Source organism: Canis aureus, chromosome 11 (assembly GCF_053574225.1).
Source record: "Canis aureus isolate CA01 chromosome 11, VMU_Caureus_v.1.0, whole genome shotgun sequence".
NCBI classification, from domain to species: Eukaryota; Metazoa; Chordata; class Mammalia; order Carnivora; family Canidae; genus Canis; species Canis aureus.
The window spans coordinates 59,014,081-59,040,677 of NC_135621.1; the positions used below are offsets into that span (position 1 = coordinate 59,014,081).

Consider the following 26,597-nt stretch of genomic DNA (forward strand, 5'->3'; position numbering starts at 1 on the left):
CCAAAGCGAAATTAACAGTAACAACAACAGCTGCTATTTCAAGCTTTTTCCACATTTATGTTCCTATTTCATTCTCCTGGCTGTCATGGACACATTGTTTTCCTAAGTTCTGTCAATGGACACACACAATAGCTTTGTATTGATCTTACAAGTCTCAAAGAAAGAAAGGTTTTAAGCTGTCGATAGATTAAAAGTCAATGCTGTTAAGGACACCTGGGTGGCTCAGTTGGCTAAGCCTTTAGGCTCACGTTATGATCCCAGAGTTCTGGGATTGATCCCTGCATCGGGTCCCTGCTCAGCTGGGAGCCTGCTTCTCCCTCTGCCTGCCACTTCTGCTTGTGCTCTCTGTCAAATAAATAAAATCTTTTTTTAAAAAAGTCAATGCTGCTAAAAATAAATAAATATCTGTATTACTGTGCTTAGCAATATATGAAAAAACTGAGAACTCAGCCAGTAGTCTTCTGGACTTATAAGATAAGCCAAGCAACGCTAATATAAACGTGGACAGATAGCTCAATAAAGATAATAAGACATGTCAACATATCAAATAATCCAAACAAGGATTTGTATACAAATACAAATGGATAGATACATGGGATTTAGTAAGTATAAGCCAAGTAGAGGAACATGTATTTCTGAGACCTATTACATAGAAATAACAGTTATCTTCTATGAAATTCCTCCATTATGGTATATCCTTCTAGTACACACACACATGACTAATCCTCATGACAAACCTTTAGAGGAGGTATTACTGCCCATATTTTACAAAGAGGAAGAGGTAAGATCAGAATTTGAATATGAGTTTGTTGATTCCAACTACATATTCTTTCCACTATAGCGTACAAAATAGACAATTTAAATTTAGGAGGGGAAAACTCGACTTTTTACTCTGACTCTATCTAATATCAGCTCACTGTAACCATGTTCCATGATCAAGGCTGACATTCCGCTGGTATGGTGTAAGGGCTGAAAGCTATTAGGATTAGTTTGGTATCTGCTCTGTTTGACTGGCGGTGTCTGTACCATACTGATCACTATATATTTTGAATATCCTACCTGTCCATGACACAGAACTCTGAGTATTCCATCAAATACTTATTCAGAGATTTGAAATCATTCAAAACCACTTTTCATGACGTATTTTCCATACAGATATCTCAGGTCTACTTCATGCAAAATTTGGCTGGTCTTCTCCCTAAGTAAGAACATGCTAAGATTCCCAACTCTTAGAGTAGAAGCCTAACATCTGTCATTTACATATACCAAAGCATGGGGCACATCTTTAAATCAGTAGTACAAAATTACTATACTGTAGGTTTTCACAAGTGAGCCCAACCTTGAAATGACATCCTGCCTTTCTTGTTAAAAATCAGTGTTGAAGCATTTATTATTTGGGAAATCAGTCTGACCAGATACTAATCACATCTTCCTCAGCTCTTGCTATAAAATTAGATAATCAGAAAGGACTATATCCAGACATTAGCCTGGCTGCCCTTGGATAGATGTGCCTAAACTGAGTTTTATACAAAGTTATATTCTGGGATTTTATCAAGATTCAATATCAGAAATGGAAAAAAGGAAGCAACAGTATAAATGTTTCAAGGACAAATCTAAATGCCATCATAACAAAAGCAGCATGGTTTATTTCTGAGAGCTTCATACTTTAGATTTATTTGTAAGTTAGTTATGCCAAAATGGCCAAAAGTTAGTTTGCCCAATGAATACACATAAAATGTCATATAAGCTCCCTCAACTGGTTAAGACATAGAACTACCAAAAAACATGTTCCATTAAGTTAACTGTATTGTCCTCTTCAGAAATTTCTGTAACTCCAGCCTGAGAACGAAGAACGGACGTGATATCACGAGATAATTTGTCAAAGCCATTCTGTAAACATATATTTGCCACTTCTTGCCAGTTTTCGAATGCACAAAATGGATCATTTATCATAAGATGTTCGATTATACCTGAGGGAAAAAATTATAATAATATTATAGTAGAGCACTTATTCTTATTTGAAAACCCACACTTAGCAATTCTTCAAAAATAGAACGGGATATCATTTCAACTACTTTTTTAAAAGATTTTATTTATTTATTCATGATAGACAGAGAGAGAGAGAGAGAGAGAGAGGCAGAGACACAGGCAGAGGGAGAAGCAGGCTCCATGCAGGGAGCCCGACGTGGGACTTGATCCCGGGACTCCAGGATCGCGCCCTGGACCAAAGGCAGGCGCCAAACCGCTGCGCCACCCAGGGATCCCCTCAATTCAATTATTAAAGTAATTATTAAACTTGATTCCTGGGATCCCTGGGTGGCGCAGCGGTTTGGCGCCTGCCTTTGGCCCAGGGCGTGATCCTGGAGACCCCGGATCGAATCCCACATCGGGCTCCCTGCATGGAGCCTGCTTTTCCCTCTGCCTATGTCTCTGCCTCTCTCTCTCTGTGACTATCATGAATAAATAAATAAAAATCTTTAAAAAAAAATAAAAAATAAAAAAATAAACTTGATTCCTAGAAGTTTAATGTGGAGTGCTTCTGCCAGTTCGGGGCAAGTAATCAAGGATTAGCTTATTCATCTTTTTCATTAACCTTTTCATGCCTCACTTCAACCTTCTACCATCTCTCACATTCCCACACTTCTACTCATCTCCTTCTTGGTAAGGTTCGCAAATGTTAAAGGCTACAAGGAAGGGGGCTCAGAAAATGAAGAATGAGGGCTCAGTCTTATTCAGAGTTTCTAAGGTACCACTACACACTATCACATAACTAGGGGGCCTATAGGGCTAGTTTTCATGATCCTTCAGATTCTTTTATAAATTTCTCCTTAAAAACCTCTTTGGCAAACCCTTCCTCCTATCTCTGGATAGAGAGAAAGCTCTTAATGATGGGGCTTCTATAACAAATCTAAAGGAAAGGAAAGGAAAATAAAGGAAAGGAAATAAAAGAATGATTTTGTTTATTAAAGAAAACTGATGGGGGATCCCTGGGTGGCTCAGTGGTTTGGCATCTGCCTTTGGCCCAGGGCACGATCCTGGAGACCCGGGATCAAGTCCCATGTCAGGCTCCCGGCATGGGCCTGCTTCTCCCTCCTCCTGTGTCTCTGCCTCTCTCTCTATGTCTATCATAAATAAGCTTTAAAATAAAAAAAAAAAAACCTAATGATATTACTTACTTTTGAAATCAATTATGATGACCCTCTTTGGAATATATTTATTTAGAGAACTCACTTCTTATTTATTACATGCATTACTTTATGATACTTAGTGAAAGAGGGCATCTTTTTAAAATATTGTCATCACTATTACTTTATTTCTACCATGATTATTATTTTTCTGTCAAATATTTTATTTGATAATTTCAAAATTATCTTCCCAAATATGCTTTTGTGCAATTTGCTATTCATTCTTTAACCCCATATAACAATTTAAAATCAAGTTATCTGCTCAATTTCCTATATTAAATTAGAGAAATGAAAGAAAAAAGTAAGATGTAATTAGTTATTCTTGATCCTATTCCAGAATTACATTAAGAGTAAACAGCATATATAAATGATATTTACATATTTGGGTTAAGAATAAAAATATAGAGAGATTATGGCTAAATAACATTTAAAATACAAATACATATAAAATTACTAAATATACACACTTGTTAATATATGTACAATTTATTTAGTGTTAGCCAGTATAATTATTAAGATATTCCTCTAAAGCTTCACAAAGATTTGCTCTTCTTTGGAATTCCCTCAAGAAATATATACTATTGTCAACAGACTGTTATTGACATGATAATCTTTATAAACTCCCAAAGTCAAGTCCTGCCAAGAAGTAACTCTTAGAAAAAAAATCTGTTAACTCAAACATAATAGTCTTGAACCTTCCCCTAAACAACCCACTACTTTCTCTTCTACAACAACATTTTACTATACTATACTTACCTTTCCCACCTTTACTTATTTCTTGAAGTAGCTTAATGCCAACTGTTTTCATATCTATAGAAAACAGTTGAAGTATAGCAAGACCAAAAGATAAAGATGGTGGTTTCCCATTCCATTCTCTAGTGAGACACTGAATTAATTCAGTGTGAGGACATAACTTTATTAACTGCATCAGGTCATCTGAAAGCAAAAGTAAAAAACTATGTCTCAACATCTTAATATGTTACATCAACTACAAACCAGGACCAGTTAATGTCTATACCAATCAACACTTCTTTTTACAATCCTTCCAAAGCCCTCAATGCACTCAACAGTACTCTCTCCAATCAAAAAAAAAAAAAAAAATCATGTTCAATATACCAAAAAATGAAAGACTACCAGAAAAATAGATTATCAAAGATAGTAGATTAGAAAAGATTCGATTGGCAATAGGAAACCTGAGCTCTAATCACAGTTCCATCACTGACTTATTCTTTTGGATCTCAGTTGATGCACCTTAAAAGTGCTAGAATCAATATATCCAATTTCTAAGTTTCCATTTGATACTACCTTATGTTTGTCTATATCCTGTTGCTCATATTTACACCAATTCCTAATGAGTATAATTTCTTTCTTTTTGTGCCTTGCACAGAAAAAGGGTTTCACTAATTTTTTTCCTAAAAATATCAAATATTTAGAAACTCAAAAATGAAGACTTTGAGAAGCTATCAGCTAGTTCAAGTAGCTAGAGGTAGAGCCATATGAAGTTGCCTACATTTGACCATTTTTGATTCCAAAAAAAGCAATTTCTTATGGTTTAATATACCAGTTAACTAATGAGTTCATCTAGTACTGCCATGATTTATATTCTTAAGTTTATAAACTTTGTGTAACCTTACTAAAGTTTTCTTTTCTTTTTTAAAGATTTTATTTACTCATGAGAGACACACACAGAGAGAGAGAGAGAGAGAGAGAGGCAGAGCCACAGGCAGAGGGAGAAGCAGGCTCCATGCAGGGAGCCCGGTGCGGGACACAATCCTGGAACTCTGGGATCACACCCTGAGCCAAAGTCACACACTCAACTGCTGAGCCACACAGGGGTCCCAACTTACTGAAGTTTTTCAAGTAAAAATATTCTTCTTAGGTCACAACAGAGGTAATTTTCAAAATAATTTCCAAGTGCCTTTAAAGAACTACCATAAACATAATTTGCACTCTGACAGGCAATATAAAATAATCTAGTGTTTATTAAACACATATTTATGTACTGGGAACTTAAATATATTACTTGCTGCATTTAATATTCAGAATAAGTGAGATATTATTATTCTCACATTGAAAGTGAGGAAATAGGCTTTTCATAAAAAGTTCATTTCCCCATAATTATACATATGATATAAAGTAGAATAGTTCATTTGCTCTCCCAGTCTATGACCTTCCAATCTATAGTGATGGCCCTCCAAAACAATAAATATATGTATGTGTGTGCATTGCATGTATGTATATATGTATACACAGGCATGCAAACACACACACATAGATACAGAGACAGAGAGAAATTGTAAAAGAAGAAACAAGGAATAGCAGAATATAATTCTATATCAATAAAGTCAAACAATTTTTTTAAAATTTCCCTAGAGAGAGGTAGAAGTTTATGATTTGGGTCACTCAAACTGGCCCCCACTAAGGTGAAGCTATCTATATAGCATGCCCCAGCCTTCAACATTTCATAACTCACACATCTTGCTCTGCTTCATTCAGTCAAGTATTGAAATCCCCTTCTCCAAAATAACCAACATTTATAAAATATGTGCAAGATATGGTCTCTGACTAATTAGAAAAAATACAAATTCAAATCCTCTGCTTACCACACTTTGGAATCCATTTTGTCATTCATTAGTTTGACATGTTAATCATTTTTTATACTGTGGATGTTCTGTTTTAATAAGATTATAAAGGCCTATATACCAAGTATGATATCTCTTTAACTCACAACTATCTAGAGCAGTGGTTCTTCAAATATGGTCTAGGGCTACAAAGTCAAAACTACTTTCATAAAAATACTAAGTTGGGGATTCCTGGGTGGCGTAGCGGTTTAGCGCCTGCCTTTGGCCCAGGGCGCAATCCTGGAGACCCAGGATCGAATCCCACATCAGGCTCCCGGTGCATGGAGCCTGCTTCTCCCTCTGCCTATGTCTCTGCCTCTCTCTCTCTGTGACTATCATAAATAAATAAAAATTTTAAAAAAAATACTAAGTTGTTATTTTTCTTTTTCATTCTCATTCTTTCAAAATACACATGAGACTACATGACACGTGGTATTACAACAGACTGAATATAGGAGCAGATATGGGAAGCCAGCTATCTTCTATAAAATCAGGCATTACAGAGATTTGCAAAAATGTAGAAAATGTAACTCTTTTCAGGAAATTCTTTGGTTTTGGAAGTTATTGTTTTTTTAAAATATTATTTATTTATTTATTCATGAGAGACACAGATAGAGAGAGAAAGGCAGAGACACAGGCAGAGGGAGAATCAGGCTCCATGCTGGGAACCACACATGGGACTCCATCCCAGGTCTCCAGGATCACACCCCGGGGCTGAAGACGGCACTAAACCCCTGAGCCACCCAGGCTGCCCATTGACAGTCTAAATCTAAGAGAGAACAGTTTTTTCGGAAACGAGGAAGTATTAACAAATTGAATCTGTCCCCCAAGGTCAATATAATACTGTGGAAAGCTGTGGTTGTTTCTCATTAAAAAAGTAAAATAAAGAAAGTAATTTTTCAAACATTGTTTCCATTTTGTAAGCTTAATTTTTCTCATTTTTATCTTATGATGTGCTAAATAAATTCTTTTTTTTAAGATTATTTATTTATTTATTCATGAGGGACACAGAGAGAGGGCAGAGACACAGGCAGAGGGAGAAGCAGATTCCCTGTGGGGGGAGCCCGATGCAGGACTCAATCCTGTGACCCTGGGATCACGCCCTGAGCCAAAGGCAGATGCTCAATCACTGAGCCACCCAGGCATCCCAACAAATTTTGAGGATAAACAGCAAAGTCCTAATTATGTAAGAGTGTCACTACTTTGTAAATTATTACAATATATATTTAATTATTCTAGATTGTAATGTACTACTTGAGGAACAGAACAATATAATAATGAGTCAATCATGTTTCTATGTACTTACACAAGGTAAATTTTGCAAGCAAAACAGAAGCTTGACATTTCAACCAATAAAAATTCTAAGAGTAATTAAACCTATTTTCCATCTATGTCTAAATTGACTAAAATAATCTCTTACCTATGGAAAAATAATATTTAAAACAGAAACTAAATCTGTACACTTAGATAATAAAAATAAAATACGTAATTCATTCAACAAATATTAATTGAGTTGCACTTTCTATACCAGATTCTGTTCTGCTGCTGTGTGTGTGTAGGCAAATTACTTACCTCTTTGGGCAAGCCAAACTATAGTATCAAGTGGGCTATTATATAACAAATAAAGAAATTCATAACTTTAAAAAATAGATTCTAAGCAAAATTCAATTTATTGTTTGAAAATGATCAGATTCAACAGCCATCAACAGTCTTCTTTCCTAGAAAAATATAACCTAAAAGTGCTATGTTTTGTTCCATTTGCAACTTCTTAGAATTGGGGTACAAAGCCTGCAAATCAGAATAAGACATAGGCCTGGGATGTGGGAGATGTCAGGATGCCTACACATTTAGGTTACAAAGGAAGAGATCAGCTCATTGAACTAAAGTTACCCTAAGGTTGACAACGGTCTCAGATCACAGCCCAACTGCAACCTAGATTTTCAAAATTTTGAAATGAACATTATTTTACTAATTCGTCATTTCTAATGCTTATATCATAGTCCAGAACATTTTATGTAACAAATAAATTCAGCTATTAAAAAAATCCTTTAAGTTGCATGGCCTAAAATAGCTGCAAAATAAATTGTGTACTTCAGAGGGAGAGAAGCAGTGACACCCAGACATCCACCTTCTCGAAGGCTGCCAGGCCCTCCCCCGAGGACAGCCCCAGCCTCAGTCCCCAATACCTTTGCCAGACATGCAAGAAAAACAAATCTTCTCAGCAACAACTGACCATAAAGCAGAGACCACCCTGCTGCACCTGGCCACAGCTACCTTGGACCCTCCAATAGTACCACAAGCTTGACGAACTTCACTCCCTGCCTCAGGGTTCCTTCTTTGCAAGCTTTGGCTCATTTCCCTCTCAGGGCTTCAGTATCTCTCCACTTGTATGATGGGTCTAGCAGTGCCTACCTGATGGGACTGTTGTGGGGACTGGCTGAAAGGATGTGAGAACACCCTACCCAGAGTCTGGCACAGAGTAGGTACTCAATAAAAGTTAGATAGGTTTTCACTAAAAACAGGCAAAGAAACAAATCTACTCATCATATATGTAAAACACACTTTATAATGTAAATCCAAAATATTTCCTATTATCATGGGTGATCTAAGAATTAAAGTCTAGAATTCAAATGTATACAGTTAAGTAGACTTTTTCACTTACCATAAGTAAAGTCCTTGAATTGCTGTATGTATTCCATGGCCCCATGAATCTGACCCTGTTTACACAGGCAAAGAAGAGCTTTCTTGTGCAGGCCACATTCACTGTAGATCATCTGAGCTAACGCTAGGCACTTGGCCTTGTTATAAGTATCCTGTTCCCCATAATCACAAATCACATCCCCCACCTCCTCAGAAAATGTGAGCCTAGAGCAAGCAGATCAAGAAGTATACTTTAGAGAGTTCTTGGTGAGTAGATGAGAATATCTAAAAATTCAGCACAGCAGAACAGGATTTTCCACGGTCTGTAAGAATTCCAAGTTAATAGGCAATTGATATAGAAGAAATTAAACATATCTAAGATTTGAGAACAAGAACAAAAACAAAAACAATCAGCACATATTCGTTTGGGGGAAAACATTTTAACGAAACTGAGCTCAAGTTTTTAAAAAAATCTACAAACACAGTTAAAACTCTCCTAAAAAGACTGGTGGGATTTAAATGACAAGGTAAAGAAAAATTCTCTTATAATTGAGGATCTCAATGTCCTCAGCAGTTATCTATATTCTAAACCCTGTAGAGAGTAAGAACTCATTAAATGTTGGCTAAAGACAGTGACAAGAAATTTTAGCTCAAAATTAGTGACCGATCTTGTAAGCATTTGCAAGAAATGTGTGATACCAGTGTTATTTTTTAAGATTGTTATAGATATATAAAAAAACAAAGGGAAAAAAAGGATATAAGATGTCCCTACTAGAAGAGACTGACGTAGTTCTTTTGAGATGGCTCACTTGAGGGAACCCTGGGTGGCTCAGCGGTGTAGCGCCTGCTTTTTGGCCCAGGGTGTGATCCTGGGGTCCCAGGATCGAGTCCCATGTTGGGCTCCTTGCATGGAGCCTGCTTCTCCCTCTGCCTGTGTCTCTGCTTCTCTCTCTCTCTCTCTGTCTCTCATGAATAAATAAAATCTTAAAAAAAAAAAAAAAAAAGAGATGGTTCACTTGAATAGGTTTCACTTGTCATCACATTTTTTTAATTTTTAAACTTTTTACTTGTCATCACATTTTAATGCACCATCTGCAAATACAATTGAAGTGAATCATCTGCACTAGCACATTAACTCCACCTAGAAATGATCAGTGTAGGCCAAAACACATTTGGGTATAATTAAAGATATTCCTTCTAATCACTGGTTGTATGGAAATTTTACTTTAGTTATATTTTTAATAGCTACAGCTTTATGTGTCAGGTGATCAGACTTTTTTCCCAGGTAAGAATGACTAAGAGAATCAAGATTAGTCTATAGCCCAGGCAGTTTTAGAGCTGGCTCTGTGCAGGTCTTCAGGGAAAGAACTGTAGAACTTTTTAAGGTAGCCGAGAGGCCAGGCCATCAGAGTCAGAGACTAGAGGACAGAGGCCAAGAATAAAGAATATGAATTACCTTCAGTATTCTGTTAGGTCATCTCTGGATCCTTAAGAGTGGTATAATTTCCAAATTTATGCAGCCAAGGAACTGCATAAGAATTTTAATTCTTACAACTAAGAGGTAGAATCAGCCAATGACCATCAGTATATGTAGGGAATTAATCTTGTCTGAAGTGCCTCTGCATTGATAACAGGTATTAATGAGCATGCACTTTCTAATGGCGTTCTCACATCCAAACCATTTCCAGGGCTCCCTGACGAGTACGTTTTGTAGAGAGTAGAAGGTGTGACCAGGTGGGAATATATTACCATATATTACCAGGTGGTATATATTACCATATATAGCCCACTTGGGCTATGTGTATATATATATATACACATAGCCCAAGTGGGCTACAGGATATATATACATAAAAAGAAATTTCCTAAAACAGGATTAACTATTATGTGAACAATAAGTGAAGCTATAATGAGAGGGTGGGAAAAAGCTACTCTGCACTGGTAAATAGTAGTGCCATCAATACAGGACAGTTTGGGACTATCCAGTGTCATGTAGGGGAAATGGTGAATTTGGAGTGGGCAGCAATAGGCAGTAGTGTGCAAACTTGCCATTTTTATATCTGGGACATTTCTAAATCATGACTATTATTTAGGGTGTGTTTCCATTAGTTCATCCATCTCCCTTATGATATATGAGAACTGTAACTACACTATCATATGTATCCTATGTCTCTATGCAACCAGAGCCAAGTAAGCATAGTCCTTAGGATGCAAAATAAGCAAGCATGGCTACTAGATAGATAACAGAGAGGCCTTTCCTCTCTTCGCCTTCCAATACTCACAACCCATCCTATATCCACATAGACAGCAAGAGTAGCTTGATCTTCATAAGCAGGCAGAAATTGTTTCAGTCCTCTTTACTGGACCAGTGACTCTTCCCCAGATGACTATTTTTTTTAAGTTTTTTTTTTAATTTTTATTTATTTATGATAGTCACAGAGAGAGAGAGAGAGAGAGAGAGAGAGAGGCAGAGACACAGACAGAGGGAGAAGCAGGCTCCATGCACCAGGAGCCCGACGTGGGATTCGATCCCGGGTCTCCAGGGTCGCGCCCTGGGCCAAAGGCAGGCGCCAAACTGCTGCGCCACCCAGGGATCCCTCCAGATGACTATTAACAACTCACAGCTATCTCCTTCCCCAAAGAATTGCCCTCAGCTGACTGGAGCTGTCTCATGCAGAAAATTGTGCCTTTCAATCCTCCAGTAGTCTAGAGAAGATGACTGACTAATAAGGAATACGAAAGGCCAGTCCCACAATGTAAAAAGAAACAACTCTGGTATATAGGCTCCACATCCTCTCCCTGTAATGCTAGCTAATACTAGATTTCACCTGAGTTCACACCCTTGCTTAGCAGTTTGCCCTTCCCTAACCCATCTAATTTCTCCCCTTACAATATTTCTTAAGGAGTAGTCTATCAGCAAATGACATGACTCAAATCCAACTATCATGCTCTCTTTAAGGGAACAGAGAACCTGAGTGCCAAACATATTCCTCTCTTCCCTTTTATGTAACAATAATCTTACCTTCTCATGATAATCAAAGTCAATTGATTTGGACTCGAAGTTAGTTGAGGATTCACAGAACCTCAAGTTGCAGGCATGGGAAGCCCAAACTCCCTGTGATGGTTAATTTTATGTGTCATCTTGACAGGCTCATAGAGTGCCCAGATATTTAGTCAAGTATTATTCTGCGAGTCTGTGAGGATGTATTTGAAAGACAGTAACATTTGAATCCATAGACTGAATAAAGCAGACTGTTGTGAATGTGGATGGCTCTCATCCAATCACTTGACAGCCTGAATGGTACAAGGCCTCCTGCTTGACTGCTTAGTTGGGACATCATTCTTTTCTTACCTTTAGACTCAAACAGAAACATTGGCTTTTCTTGGGTCTTAAGCAGCCTGAAACTCACACCAGTGGTGGCTCTCTTGGGTCTCTAGCTTGCTGACTACAGATATTGGGACTTACCAGCCTCCATAATCACCTGAGCCAATTTCTTCATATATGTGTATAGACACACACACACACACACACACACACATACACATTCACACATATATAATTTTATATATGGAATATATATATATCCTATTGATTCTGCTTCTCTGGAGAACCCTAATTAATATACTCCCCAAGTGGGCTACTGGGAATGATAGCAGAGCTACACTTTTATCTCCCAGATCCAAGTATTCTACCTACTGGGGATATACCATGTAATTGCCACTGGTTTAGAGTGCATTTCATCCTAAAGGATGGAGTAACGAACTAGCATCACCTGGACAAAACCTGAATCATCCAGGAACCAAGTCTGGGTTTTTTCCTCCTTGTCTACTGGTCTTAGGTCACCCCACCCCTGCATGAGACCATAGGTGTGAGCTGTGGAAGTAGTGTCAGACAGTTCATGGTAGTTGACATGGGTTCTGGGCCACCGATTCCTGAAACTAACTTGTATGCTCTGGATCTATTGAGCATGACCTTGATTGTACCTAATTTTAAAGATTTATTAATTTATGATAGACACACACAGAGAGAGAGGCAGAGACACAGGAGGAGGGAGAGGCAGGCTCTATGCTGGGAGCCCAACACAGGACTCGATCCTGGGACCCCAGGATCACACCCTGGGCCAAAGGCAGGTGCCAAACCGCTGAGGCACCCAGGGATCCCTGACTGAACCTAATTTTAGATGGACTCTCTGAGCCCACCTGACCTCATGACCTGGTGAGTCTGCCACAATCCAGTTCATGATGAGCAGTTCTAGTTCCACATCATTGGTGTTTCTTGGATAAACACTTCAACTTTAGTAGGACCCACCAAAGTTTTTTAATCGTATACAGTTGCTTGTTACAGGTGGCAGATAATCTACTGGGAGATCTCTGGGTAGTCCCAAGACAAATGAAAATTGTTAGCGGGTATCAATAATCACAGTTTGATAAAGGCATGGCAACCAGTCATCCTACCAGACAAGCCATCGAGACCAGGAGAAGTTTCAGAGTAGAATATAAAATGGATGATATAGGAGAAAGATGATTAATAATTAATATGGATGAATCTCAAAATAACTAAGTGAAAGAGCCAGACCAAGAAGAAAAAATTATACATAATGTATAATTTCATTTTTATAAAATTCTAGAAAATGAAACTTCATCTATTGTGACAGAAAGTAGATCAGTCGTTACCTGGGGACAGTGGAGGTGGAATAAGGTTAATTATCTCAGTGGTGGTGATAATTTTATGGGTATATACATGTCAAAAGTTGTCAAACTGTACTGATTATTATATGTCAATTATATCTCTACAATGCTGTTTTCCAAAAACTCATCAAACTGCATTTGAAATATACATCAATTATTGTATATAACTTCTATCTCAATAAAGTTGTAAAAAACAAATTACTGCCCTAGGATCGATTATCATGATAAACACTATAGTACATCCCACTAACTCCTCTCTTATAAGATTCCCCCAGAATTATAACCACAGGAGCGGTTGTGCCTGGATGGAGCAAAATTAATGTGACAAGCAAATACATAGGTTTGTGCAAATGGTTGACTAAAATAGATGCTGTTTTAATGTCCTGCCTAGATCCTCCTTCCCCATACTCTGGGTGTGGCTGCCAGTGGCTTCCAAGTCCCTCCCTTCTAAGCAAATTGTCCTTTGCTGGTGGGAGCCACCATTATAGGATACTATGCTCCACCCAGGCAGTCCACAGCCCTAAAAGAGAAAAAGATGTACAAAAGGCTGGCCCCTTGCCTCAAGGGGGACAGCTCTGTGGTATAGGTTATGGTCCAGAGCTTCTTATAAGCAAGACCAAGGTTAGAACTTGCCTAAGATCACATCCTTTCTTGGCTTCCCAAAAACATACACATTCCTCTCTATTCTGCTTCACTCACTCCCTGATAGGGTTTTGAGAATCCCTCTCTATCAATCACATACACTCAAATTCCTGTCTGAGACTTTGGTTCTATGGAATCTAACCTGAGGGAGCTCTAGTGCAAATATGCCACTCTGTCCTGAAACCAACTCCCAGAAGCCATTGCCTGTCTATCCTTGCTGGTTTGTATGTTCTAAATGTTACCTTGGCCTACATCCATACTGCTTATAAGTTTTTTCCTAGGTTTATCCTTTACATGTACCCATAACCTATTTGGATCCAGGTTCCTGCCTTATCCCTCTGAGTAGCATGATACTGATTAATCCTTTTCTAGCCTTACCAATCAACTTCTATCCACCATTAAGTGGTCATGAATCATGCCGTGAACTGCCATTAGTTAACTCCTGATCTGGGCTCTTTGTGACTAGGTCCCATGACTACATGAATGCTTAGTAAATTCTTTCTGACCCATTAATTACAATAGAGACCTGAGATAAATGTTCAAATAATGTACTAATAAAAAACTATTGAAATCTTGAGAGTAAACAACTTTACTAACCAACTATCAAAGTTGTTAAAAGCTTAACTTTGCTTACCTTTCCTGGGTGACCCAATTGATAACTAAATCTAAACGTTTTTCAGATAATCCACATTTGATTCCTTCCAGGGTTAGTTCTGCATCAATAGGACGTCTACATGCATGACTTGTGCTAAATATGGCTTCAAAAAATAAGAGTAAGGGAAAAGGCTTTCCTCGAATTTTTCCAACAGCTATGGAGAGAAGAAAAGTTTTTTAGTCAAATACTTTAGGTAAGTAATAGTTTACCTTTTCTTACTTCATATTATTATTTTCATCTCTTTGTATTTTCAAATAATTTCAATATAAAGTTATATATTTATAATTTTTAACTGATGTTTATGGATTAAACATTACATTTTGGATAATGACTAAATATTACATGCTATGTGAAAACAAAGACAGAAATTGGAATGATGTGTCTACAAACTAAAGAATGTCAAAAATTGCTGACAGCCATTTAGAAGCTAGAAGAAAAATATGGAAAGTAATCTCCCTCAGAGCCTTCACATGGAAGTTTTAAAAGCTGAAAGAATATATCACCAGCAGACTTTCACTATAAAAAATGTTAAAAGTAATCTTTCAAGCAGAAGGAAAATACCAGAGAGAAACAGGAGCCTACATGAAGAAATGAAGACTGGAAATGGTATATGTTATGAATATAATTATTTAGAAGTATACTGTTTTTATATAATACATCAAGTGTAACATCACCTAATGGTAGAATGTGATAAGTTAAAAGACATAATCTATAAACCCTAAAGCAACAACCAAAATAAGGCAACAAGGAGTTATAGCTCATGATCAGCAAAGGAGAAAAATACAATCATGAAAAAATTCAACTAATTCAAAAGAAGGCAGAAAAAGAGGGGAAAAAAACAAGGTAACAAGCAAGGGGTAAGAAAGAAAACAAAACTCAACCATGTCAACAATCACATTAAATGTAAGTGATCTTGGGATGCATAGTGGCTCAGTGGTTGAACATCTGCCTTTGGCCCGGGGTGTGGTTCTGGAGTCCTGGGATCGCGTCAAGGAGCCTGCTTCTCCCTCTGCCTAAGTCTCTGCCTCTCTCTCTCTGTATCTCTCATGAATAAATAAATAAAATCAAAATCTTTAAAAAATAAAATAAATGTAAGTGATCTAAACACTCCAAGTGAAAGGCAAAGATTAAAAAAATAAAAAATAAAAAAATAAAAAAAAAGAAAGGCAAAGATTGTCAGTGTATCAAAAAGTAGGATCCAAGTAAATGTTGCTTAGAAGACACTGACTTTATTTTTTGTTTCAAGTTTTTATTTAAATTCTAGTTAGTTAACATATATAGTAAAATTGGTTTCAGGTATAAGAGTTTGTGATTAATCACTCCCATATAATAACACCCAGTGCTCATCACAAGTGCCCTCCTTAATACCCATCACCCATTTAGCCCATTCCCTGGCCTACCTCCCCTCCATCAACCCTCAGTTTGTTCTCTATAGTTAAAAGTCTCTTATAGTTTGCTTCCCTCTTTTTTTTTCCTTTCTCCAATGTTCATCCATTTTGTTTCTTAAATTTCACATAAGTGAAATCATATGGTATTTTTCTTTCTCCAACTGAGTTATTTCACATAGCATAGTACACTCTAGCTCCATCCATGTCATTGCAAATAGCAAGATTTCATTCTTTTTGATGGCTGAGTAATATTCCATTGTAAATAGATATAGAGATATACATATAGATAGATATCTTCTTCATTCATTCATCAGTCAATGGACATTTAGGCAAGAAGTCAAAAAAATTACTTACTATGTAATTCCATTATATAAAGTGCTAGGAAATGCAAACTAATCTACAGTGACTGAGAGCAGACTAGCAGTTGCCCCTGATGCTGTGGGAGACAGGGAGATGGGAGGGATAAGGAGGAGTCAGAGAGAGGAATCACTGAGGGCAATGAGGGAACTTTTAGGTGATACAAATGTCAAAACTTTTCAAATTGTGTAAATACATGCACTGTGCTGTATGTATGTCAACTTACAGCAATAAAGCTGTTTTAAAAGGAAGTAGAGCAAATTTGACAAAATGTTAACATTTACTAAATCTTGATAGTGAGTACATGGCTGTTGTACATTTCTCCACACTTTTTTGTATGCTTGAAATATTTCCACATTTAAATTAGAAAAATTCCTCAATGTGACAGCTAAAGAAACGGAGTCATTAGCAGAGACAGGGCTGGAGCCTAGATCTGTAGTCAGCTACTATAATACTCTTTCCATTCCATCAGGCGGAAAAAGCACAATTTGCCTACATACATAAGATTCATAGAAAAATGCTCACCCTTAAATTTATTCACTGTCCCAATGTTTTGAAGAATTCTTCTGGGACTGCGTGCTGCAAAACAAGCTGCCTTTTCATATTCACCAAGCGACATTAATTCATTGAACCTACAGCCATTCCATTTTGTTATACATTATAATAGTACACACACAAAAAGGAAAGAAAACTGATTAGAAATGTCTGAAGCAGACTAAACACAGTAATATAGGAAAACTATATCTAGATTTATTCACTCAGTAAGATGTTTTTTCACTCTTTCTGTGATATTCTAGCCTTTTTTTTATCTGTATTTTTTGAATAAAACTCACCTGACAGAAGACTTTGAACCTTATCCTGTACTTTATTCCTATAGCACTTATTGCAAGACATAGAGAACAAAAGAACTTGAACTGAATTCACAATGAGCTCAGATTTTTTTCTCTGGTATCGTCTGAAGATGAAAAGGGATATGAGGGGAAAGAAGGGCAACCTGCTTAGGGATTCAGCCTAGGGGACACAGTAAGTGAAACACAAAGAATGTGGAATTGGAGATCAAGAAGTATCCTTGGTATTCACGAGCCTATGTTGCTCTGCCAGGCATCAGACACTCCATTAATTATGAGACTAACACAGAAGAAAAAATAATAGTTCGGTTAACTTAAGCCTGTACTCCTCTTCTTAGGGCAAAATGTCTTCAAACCAGTCCTTACCCCATAATTAATAAAACTATGGCAAACAGGATTTACAGTGTTGCAAATGAATTTAAAACCCTAGAGAAGGATCCCTAGGTGGCGCGGCCGTTTAGCGCCTGCCTTTGGCCCAGGGCGCGATCCTGGAGACCCAGGATCGAATCCCACGTGGGCTTCCAGTGCATGGAGCCTGATGCTTCTCCCTCTGCCTCTCCCTCCCTCTCTCTCTCTCTCTCTCTCTGTGACTATCATAAATAATAAATAAAAATAAAAAAAAAATAAAACCCTAGAGAGAAAAACACCAAAATAATACTAATAAACAAAACACATAAAACTTTCAACTTCAAGGGTTCTTCTCTCATATCTAAAGCTGGTAGACTTGGAGAGGCACACAGTGTAAGGAAATAGCACAGGCTTTGGTACCACCCCAAAATGACCTTCGCCCCTTCTTTGTACCACATCAGTAAGACAATCCACAATAAAAATTGTTCAACATATAACTAGAAACAATATTGTTCAACATAGAACTAGAAATGTTCCTTACATACTGGCCTCATAGCCTATAAATTAATCTCTTAGAGAACAGTCATAGGTCTTCTTAAGCCTCTATTACACACTATATATAGTAACTTAAATATTAGGAAGAAATATGCCTCTTAATATGACATAGGATGGAAATGATGAGAAAAAAATGACTGAATTAGGATAATCTGACTCATGAAGATATTCTCAAAAACATTTCATAACACCAGGCAAATGGTTAGGAAATGCAAATATAGGTATAAATAAAACTTAAATCAACACTATGAGCCACCTATATCCTCTGAAAAATCTCCCAGACTACCAATCTAATATTTTTTACACAGAGAATCTATTTTCAAAAATTCTAGTTTATTTTCTAATTTGTTTATTAGAGTAAAATTATACAAATACAAAATCTAGAGACTATAGGCTCATCAAGATGCTAAATAAATGCTGAACACTTAATATTAATCATGTACTTAATATTTAAATAAATATTAAATAAGTGTGATAACATTTTAATAAGAAAAATCAAAGATTTTAAAATATTTGCCTTTCAATGTAGCCAAGCAAAATTTCAGCTTCTTTTGCCTTGCCTGGATCATCTTCAAGCAGTTCCTCAACAATGCCTTGGTCACCTATAATTACTGAAAGCACCATAGGATACTTAAGATTATCGATCAAAAGAAAAAATAATATATATATATATATATATATGCTTAATATCAATAACTTAATGTGGGATCCTTGGATGGCTCAGTGGTTTAGTGCCTGCCTTCGGCCCAGAGCGTGATCCTGGAGTCACCAGATTGAGTCCTACATGGAGCCTGGTTCTTCCTCTGCCTGTGTCTCTGCCTCAATCCCTCTCTGTGTGTCTCTCATGAATAAATAAAAATCTTAAAAAAAAAATAACTTAATGCTATGATTTCTAACAGCACTAACCTCCTTCTAAACTGAGTAGCCTCCCCATCTGTGTCTCCCTTATTTCCAGGTACATTTTTAGGTATTCTCTCTTTGGCTTACCACATTTACTATTTACCAATTTTTTTTTTTTAAGATTTTATTTTTTAATTCATGAGAGACACAGAGAGAGGCAGAGACACGGGCAGAGGAAGAAGCAGGCTCCATGCAGGGAGCCCGACGTGGGACTCAATCCTGGGACTCCAGGATCACGCTCTGGGCCGAAGGGAGGCGCTCAACTATTGAGCCACCCAGGTGTCCCTACTATTTACCAATTATCTGTTAGCTGTTGAAGGAAGAAGCTCATAGGGTAATAGAAACCTAACAGAAGTAGTGCATTTTTTTATTTCTTTAAACTCAGGCTAGGAAAATCCTTATTCTTTAGCTTTCCGGGGGAAAAAATGATGTTTTCCATTATTTGTTGTAGTTAAAAAATATAGATAAATTACCATGTAAACTTTTAGTTTTCTGAATTTCCTCCACAAGGTCTTGAAATGAGCTGCTCATATCAGATTTTACCCATGAAGTAAGTGCATTTGAAATAATTTGCAGTCTTTGATGACTACAAAGATTAAAAAAAAATCAACAATTTACTGAATCTAAAATCAAATAGTGGAATAATAGAATAAATACAAATAAAAGCTTTGAACTTTAAAAATATACAATTTTCATACCGAAACTGTAATTCTTTGTTCATATTTTCAGCTAAATCTCTCCGTTTTAATGTCACAATCATTTCCTCATCTAAGTCTGCCTTCCTTTGAACTGGAACATATTTTTTCAACATAATCCGTTTAATTTCAATATATTTATCCTCAAGATGTTTCAGGTATTTAGTGAGAGCATCTAAATTGACGGATTCTTGAAGAGTCATGCCTACAGGGAAAAGGGAACAAATCAAAAGTGAAACCGTGTGGGGGACTCATCCTCAATGGCAAGTCCTAGCAAAATAGAACATAGTTTGCAATGTTAAGAAATAAATAAGACATGCATGAACTTGTAACTTAGTGAACATAAAGGGAATTCGCACACAATTTTAAATGCGTAGCAGTTTTAAACATATCATCAATGAAGGCTGATTGTCCAAACCTTAGCATCTTAAAGGTTTTTTGAAAGCTTTTTATTTTACTTTTAAGAGAGAGAGTGGGGATCCCTGGGTGGCGCAGCGGTTTGGCGCCTGCCTTTGGCCCAGGGCGCGATCCTGGAGACCCGGGATCGAATCCCACATCAGGCTCCCGGTGCATGGAGCCTGCTTCTCCCTCTGCCTGTGTCTCTGCCTCTCTCTCTCTCTCTGTGACTATCATAAATAAAAAAAAAAAAAGAGAGAGAGAGTGTGCTCACACAGCTGGGGGGGGGGGGCAGGGGTGTAGAGGGAGAGAAAAAATCTTAAGCAGGCTCTACGACCAGTGTGGAGCCCAGTGAGGGGTTTGATCTCACCACCCTGAGATCAGGATCTGCGATGAAATCAAGAGTCCCATCCTTAACTGACTGAGCCACCCTGGCTTCCCTGCATCTTAAGAAGTTTTAATGACCTCACTGTCCATCCTTGCAAATCTCCAAGTATCACTGTTACTCAACACTGCTAAGAGCTTCTGCCTAACAATTCAGGATTTTTGTCCAAAGATTTCTCTCTAACCAAATCTTCCATTAATCTACTACAACAAACACTGGGGTAATCTGTTTATTCTCTCCAATGCAAAGTTTATAAAACCTGACAAACCCTCAGCCCTCTCTCCCTCATCACCCCCTGTATTCATCATTCATAACAGGCCACTCACACACACTTGAAATGATTCCCTTATACAGGCCAACTCTTGCCTTTAAAGGCATACCTCAAAATTCTCTCCCAGAAACCTCCCTGGATTAATCATACTCAATTTGTAATCATTTCCTTACCCTGAATCCTTTCAGCATTTTATCAATTTGACTTATTCTCTACTTATTCATATGTACCTTATTTGTAGTTTGAGAATCATTTATTTTATATTTGAAAGTGAATCTAGTCCCTGCTCCCACCAAATGCAGGATGATCATCCAACCTCAGGTGAAATCCTCTGGTATGGAACAGTTCATTATCTTCAAGACGTAGCTTCTTCTATTAAAACCAAAACTGACTTCCTAAAATTTCCACCTGCTGATTCTGCCTCTGGATAAACACTGGTTGAAATCCTTAAAAGTTCTGAATACAGTTAGCTATTCTCAAAGTCTCCCTTTTCTCCAGGACGAATATTTGTAATTCTTCTATCCATGCATCAAAAAAAAATTCTCAACATCCTGACGAATTCCAGGATATACTCCCAATTTCTTAAAATGTGGCTTAGGTGAAGATAAAGAACCAGTAAATGCTGATATCAATGTGAATCAAAAATATTCACTAGAACTTAATATACTACAATTTTTTTATTTTTTATTTTTGTATATTATACCAGGGAGTCTCAAAATTTAGAATCACCTGAAGGCCTTGCTACAACACTATTGAGTTCCACCCCACCCACACCCCATATCCCATCCCTGGAGTTTCTGACACAGTAAGTCTGCAGTGGGGCCAAAGAGTTGCATTTCCAAGAGATTTAAGGGTAATTTTGACATTGATGCAGGAACCAAACTTTAATAGCTACTCCCTTACACTTTATATTCCAGCCAGTCTGGAACTCTTAGTCTTTCAGGGTTGTTGAAGTTTCTCATTCCCTTATAGTTGTCTGCAGCCCAGGCTAACGTTGTTTGTAAAGTCTGACTAAAATCCTGGTACACTTGTAAACATATACATTGTAGCACATATATCATAATTCGTATGACAGATAATAACTGAAAACAGTTGGAATTTCAAACCCTTTAAACAAAATACAGTACCTGGAATAGGTTTTGAAGGATCTTTGGAGAAAGTATGGTATTTTACTTCTTTTGTGTCATACTCTGCCCTAAGTTGTTTCATTTTGTCTATTTGCAATTGAATCTTTGAGGAATCATTTTCAATAACATTCATTCTGAAAAACAGAAAGGCTTTCTTATATTTCTTTCAACTAGTTACTTAATCATAAGATTTAAAGTAAAACAGATTAAATCATTACTTTATTTTGGCTAATTATCATTTTGAAGCATTATGGACTTGAGTGTAAGTTTACAAAACGATGCCCATAAAAAGTTAACTAACCTCACAAGTGAGGAACAGAGCTGAATCAGTAACATCTCACACTACCAATTCGTAACCTTACTGGAAATTTGTATGTGTTATGTTAAACATAATAATCTGGCCACAAAGTACTGTATCTATTCCCTATAGTTGAAAATTACCTTTGCAGCTACAGTTATTTTTGTAATTATATTAGCTTTCTGTGGCTGCTTTAACAAATTGCCAACAACTTATTGGTAGCTTAAAACAACAGAAATTTTTTCTCCTACAGTTCCAGGGATCAGAAATCCAAAATCAGTATCACGGGCCAAAATCAAAGGGCTATGCTTTCTCTTAGAAACTCTAGGGAAGGGATCCCTGGGTGGCGCAGCGGTTTAGCGCCTGCCTTTGGCCCAGGGCGCTATCCTGGAGACCTGGGATCGAATCCCACGTCTGGCTCCCAGTGCATGGAGCCTGCTTCTCCCTCTGCCTGTGTTCTGCCTCTCTCTCTCTCTGTGACTATCATAAATAAAATTTTAAAAAAAGAAACTCTAGGGAAAACTCCATTCCTTGCCTCTTCCAGCTGCTGGGGGCTGCTGGCCTTCTAGGACATCACTTCAATCTGCCTGCATAACCACACTGCCTTCTCTCCTTCTGCCTGTCCACACTCCTTCTGCCTCTCTTTTATAAGAACACTTGTGATTGTCTTTAAGGCCCACCTGAATTATCCAGGATAATCTTCATGTATCAAGATCCTTAATGTAGTTTTTTTCCAAATAAAGTAGTAATTCCAGGTTCCCAGGATTAGGAACTAATAATAACTTCGAGGCCATTATTCAGCCTCCTATAGTAATTATGTGGGGTTTTTAAAATTTTATTTATTTGAGAGAGAGAGCACACGAGTGGGTGGAGGGGGGAGGCTGAGCAGAGGGAGAAGTAGACTCCCTGCTGAGAGCCCCCCTCCCCAACGAAGTGGAGCTCCATCCCAGAACCCTGAGATCATGACCTGAACCAAAGGCAGACACTTAACCAACCGACCACCTAGATGCCCCTTCTATCCTAATTTTGATCCTAGAGCTGGAGGAAGGATAGCACCTCTTTGAGATAAAACTATTTTATTCCAGAATTGGGGATCTTGAAGACCAAAAGGTGGATATAAATTTCTTTTTTTTTTTTTAAATCTTTTTTTTTTTTTTTTTTTTTTTATGATAGTCACAGAGAGAGAGAGAGACAGGCAGAGACATAGGCAGAGGGAGAAGCAGGCTCCATGCACCGGGAGCCCGACGTGGGATTCGATCCCGGGTCTCCAGGATCGCGCCCTGGGCCAAAGGCAGGCGCTAAACCGCTGCACCACCCAGGGATCCCTGGATATAAATTTCTTTAAGCATTATTTGAAGTTCACTATCTAGTTGATCACTAATATGTTGGTCCAGGGAGGAAATAACAGATTAAAATAAACTAGACATATAAATGTCAACGTTTTTGGCAAATTAAAAACAAGACTGTCAGTAGAGAACTGCTGCCCACATCTGATTATTATACAGAGTTCCTGGTAACTATAGATGCCTCAGAGTAAGAGCCTGTAGTATTTATGAAAGAGGGACTGCAGAAATAAAATACCATTTGACTTTCATCCAAATAAACTTATGCTTGTGAAAGAGCATGTTAAAAGTAAACAAATTTTGGGGGCGGCTGGGTGGCTCAGTTAGTTAAGTGTCTGACCCTTGACTTTGGCTCACGTCATATCTTAGGGTTGTGGAATTGAGCCCTGTGTCCTTTTGGGCTACTTATTAATATACTTACTTTGCCACAAGTTGGATTGTTCTTTTCCTGTGATACACCAATGCTGTGGGCTCTGCTGCCAAAGCTTTAAGTTTTCCATGAAGACAAAATGCAGTTCTTTGGCCTTCCTTCATTGTCTCAATAATGGCATCATATTCTTTTTTGATTGAAGTAAGAACGGATTTGTATGCAGTGACATACTCTATTACCTGAAATATGATTTTTCTGCCTATGGTACTGAATTTTTTTTCTGGAAAACTATGGAACAAAAGCCTTGCAAACAGCATTATTGTAGATTCTTTTTTTTTTTAAAAGATTTATTTATTTATTTATTTATTTATGAGAGAGAGAGAGAGAGAGAGAGAGGCAGAGACACAGGAGGAGGGAGGAGCAGGCTCCATGTGGGGAGCCTGATGTGGGACTTGATCCCGGGACTCCAGGATTGCGCCCTGCGCCAAAAGGCAGGCAATAAACCGCTGAGCCACCCAGGGATCCCTGATTATTTCTTAAATAAGACATGACAGGCAGTTAGAAGCCTTAAATTTTAATACCCAGGGTATTAAAGACAATATTCACAGAATATGCACTTTGTGAATTATTACAATACCGTGAGCTTATTTTTGCTCTACTTAGTATGAAAACATATATTATACGTCAGTTAAAACCAATACCAGTTCTAATTATCTCAATTATAGATCTTTTAAATATAATTGCCTACCATTCCTTACTATCTCCAAATCTAGTCTTAGACGTCGTCATTCAGACCTTAAAATCTTGGATTCTCTTCACCTGATTTTCTAACCTATCAGCTCCTACTAGCCAATCAATACTCTCAATTCCCCACTTGCATTTCTATTGCTAAGATGTCAAGTACAACTATAGAAAACCTACTACATATTCATGGTTTCCAATGGTATGTATAAGTAGAATATCTCTAGAAGGATAAAAAAGAAAATAGAAATATGGGAGTCTGCAGAGAAGCAAAGAGGAAGCAGGATCTGAGATGAAAAGGACATGATTTTCCACTGTATATTCTTTATTGGTTCTCTATCTTCTTTCTTTCTTCCTATCTTCTAGATGTATGACCCATGCAAAAATAATTGACAAACATTTAAATAAGTTAAAAAAAACAAAAAATAATAAAGAATTTATTGTTTCCAAGTTCTGCTCATGAGGATTTTATTTTTTAAATGATTTTATTTATTTATTCATGAGAGGCACAGAGAGAGAGGCAGAGACCGGCAGAGGGAGAAGCAGGCTCCCCGTGGAAAGCCCAATGCAGGACTCAATCCTGAGACTCCAGGATCACTCTCTGGGCCGAAGGGAGGCGCTCAACCACTGAGCCACCCAAGTGTCCTGCTCTTAGTGTTTTTAAATGAAATTCCAGGGTTTTACGTATCCCTGTTTTTAGAATTAATGGATTAAAAGAGTTAACTAAGAATGGAAATAAATAGAGAAGAAGATGGAGAATAATTCATGAAGCAGTTAATCTATTATTTTTAATAATCTGTTTTTGGGAGTAAAGTCAGGCCAAGATAGATTAAAGAAATAATTTCCAAGTGGGAAGAGTTCTACACAGAGAACTAGAGACTTTAAATCTTCTCTGCCATCATTTTTGTGATCCCAGGAGAAGGGGAAAAAATAACATTATTGTGCCATCACTGGCTTCATACACTGTTTAATATAATTCTTAATAAATTCAGGGTAAAAGTCCAGGGGTCTGAGGGAGATGAGGAAAAGCAGTCATTCCTCAGCTCCTACATACGGACATAGACTATTTGTACATGTTACCAAAAACAACACAAAAACCAGCCATTTCCAGATGACAGTTGCCTCCATAATTTGCCCATTTCTGTAGAAGCTCACTCTTCCAAGTTTTGGTCTTCTTCACTTACTAAGTCTGGCTCTTTCTATAACCTACCCTCAATACTTGTTATAGGAATCTCAGGTCCTCCTTACTTTGATTCAGGCACAGTTCACCAGGTAAAATCCTCTATTTCTGATTCTAAGCAGAATTTGTTGTTTTCTGATTCCAAGTACTCAGAGATACAAGTTATACTTTCATCTTTGTCCAACTAGATCCTTCCAAGAAGGAAGGAAGATTAGAGAAGACAGTCATTAATAGTTTATTAACAATCAAATGTGTTGGAATAACATGAAAATGGAAAGACAGATTATCTTTAAAAAACAGAAGAAAAGTTTCTCTAAATATCAAATTATTTCTATTTCAGACATCCTCTCAGTCCTGAAGAATAGGATTCTTTACAAGGCACAAAGGTATAACTTATAATTGTACAATGGACAGTCTACATGGAAATCTTGGGGGGTAGGGAGAAAAGGTCTATAGATGTTAAATGTTCTTTTACTTAATTCCATGTCTTTTCTCTAAGAATTAAATTAACCAACACCACCTCCAACATGACTTCACTAGAACAAGAATACTAATTTAAAGCAGACAACTCTTCATGTAAGAAAACTTCTGACAAGTGTCAGCATTTGGACACGCAAAGAAAAGCACGTCACAGCTATGGTAACTTTCCTCTGCTGATTTCATGTAAGTAGAATCTTAGCATGATTCTTGATATTTATGAAACCCATTCAAAATATTGCCTTTAAACATTCATCCAATATATTCCTTAGTGACTCAAACACCAAAAGCAGTATCACTGATCATAGTACCATAAAAAAAAAAGAAGCTAACCTGCCAATGTACCAATTTTAAATGATAGTGTTTCTACAGGATTTAAAAGACTGTTTCTTTATTTTATACTTTTATGGATACTCATCAATTTTCTTAATTCTACTTGCAGGTATAGATCACTACTTTGTGCTCACCTTTCCTTAGAGTTTTTAA

The 26,597-nt window shown here is 37.3% G+C and overlaps 1 protein-coding gene across 6 annotated transcripts in view; it reads right to left on the bottom strand.

The window, feature by feature from the left end:
- Positions 1–1,626: 1,626 nt before the first annotated feature.
- Positions 1,627–26,597, bottom strand: part of CLHC1 (clathrin heavy chain linker domain containing 1) — a 32,259-nt gene continuing 7,288 nt past the window's right edge. For 4 of the 6 annotated variants that reach the window (XM_077915422.1, XM_077915419.1, XM_077915420.1 and 1 more), the window contains 10 exons: positions 23,765–23,952; positions 21,703–21,836; positions 19,527–19,728; positions 19,302–19,414; positions 18,446–18,539; positions 16,703–16,809; positions 14,412–14,586; positions 8,469–8,671; positions 3,942–4,121; positions 1,627–1,970 (listed from right to left, as the gene is read on the bottom strand). In XM_077915422.1, coding sequence (XP_077771548.1) covers positions 1,774–1,970; positions 3,942–4,121; positions 8,469–8,671; positions 14,412–14,586; positions 16,703–16,809; positions 18,446–18,539; positions 19,302–19,414; positions 19,527–19,728; positions 21,703–21,836; positions 23,765–23,952 — 1,593 coding nt within the window. In that variant the 3' untranslated portion in view covers positions 1,627–1,773. The remainder of the gene's footprint in view (positions 1,971–3,941; positions 4,122–8,468; positions 8,672–14,411; positions 14,587–16,702; positions 16,810–18,445; positions 18,540–19,301; positions 19,415–19,526; positions 19,729–21,702; positions 21,837–23,764; positions 23,953–26,597) is intronic. The other 2 variants (XM_077915425.1, XM_077915424.1) reach the window with 1 other exon arrangement.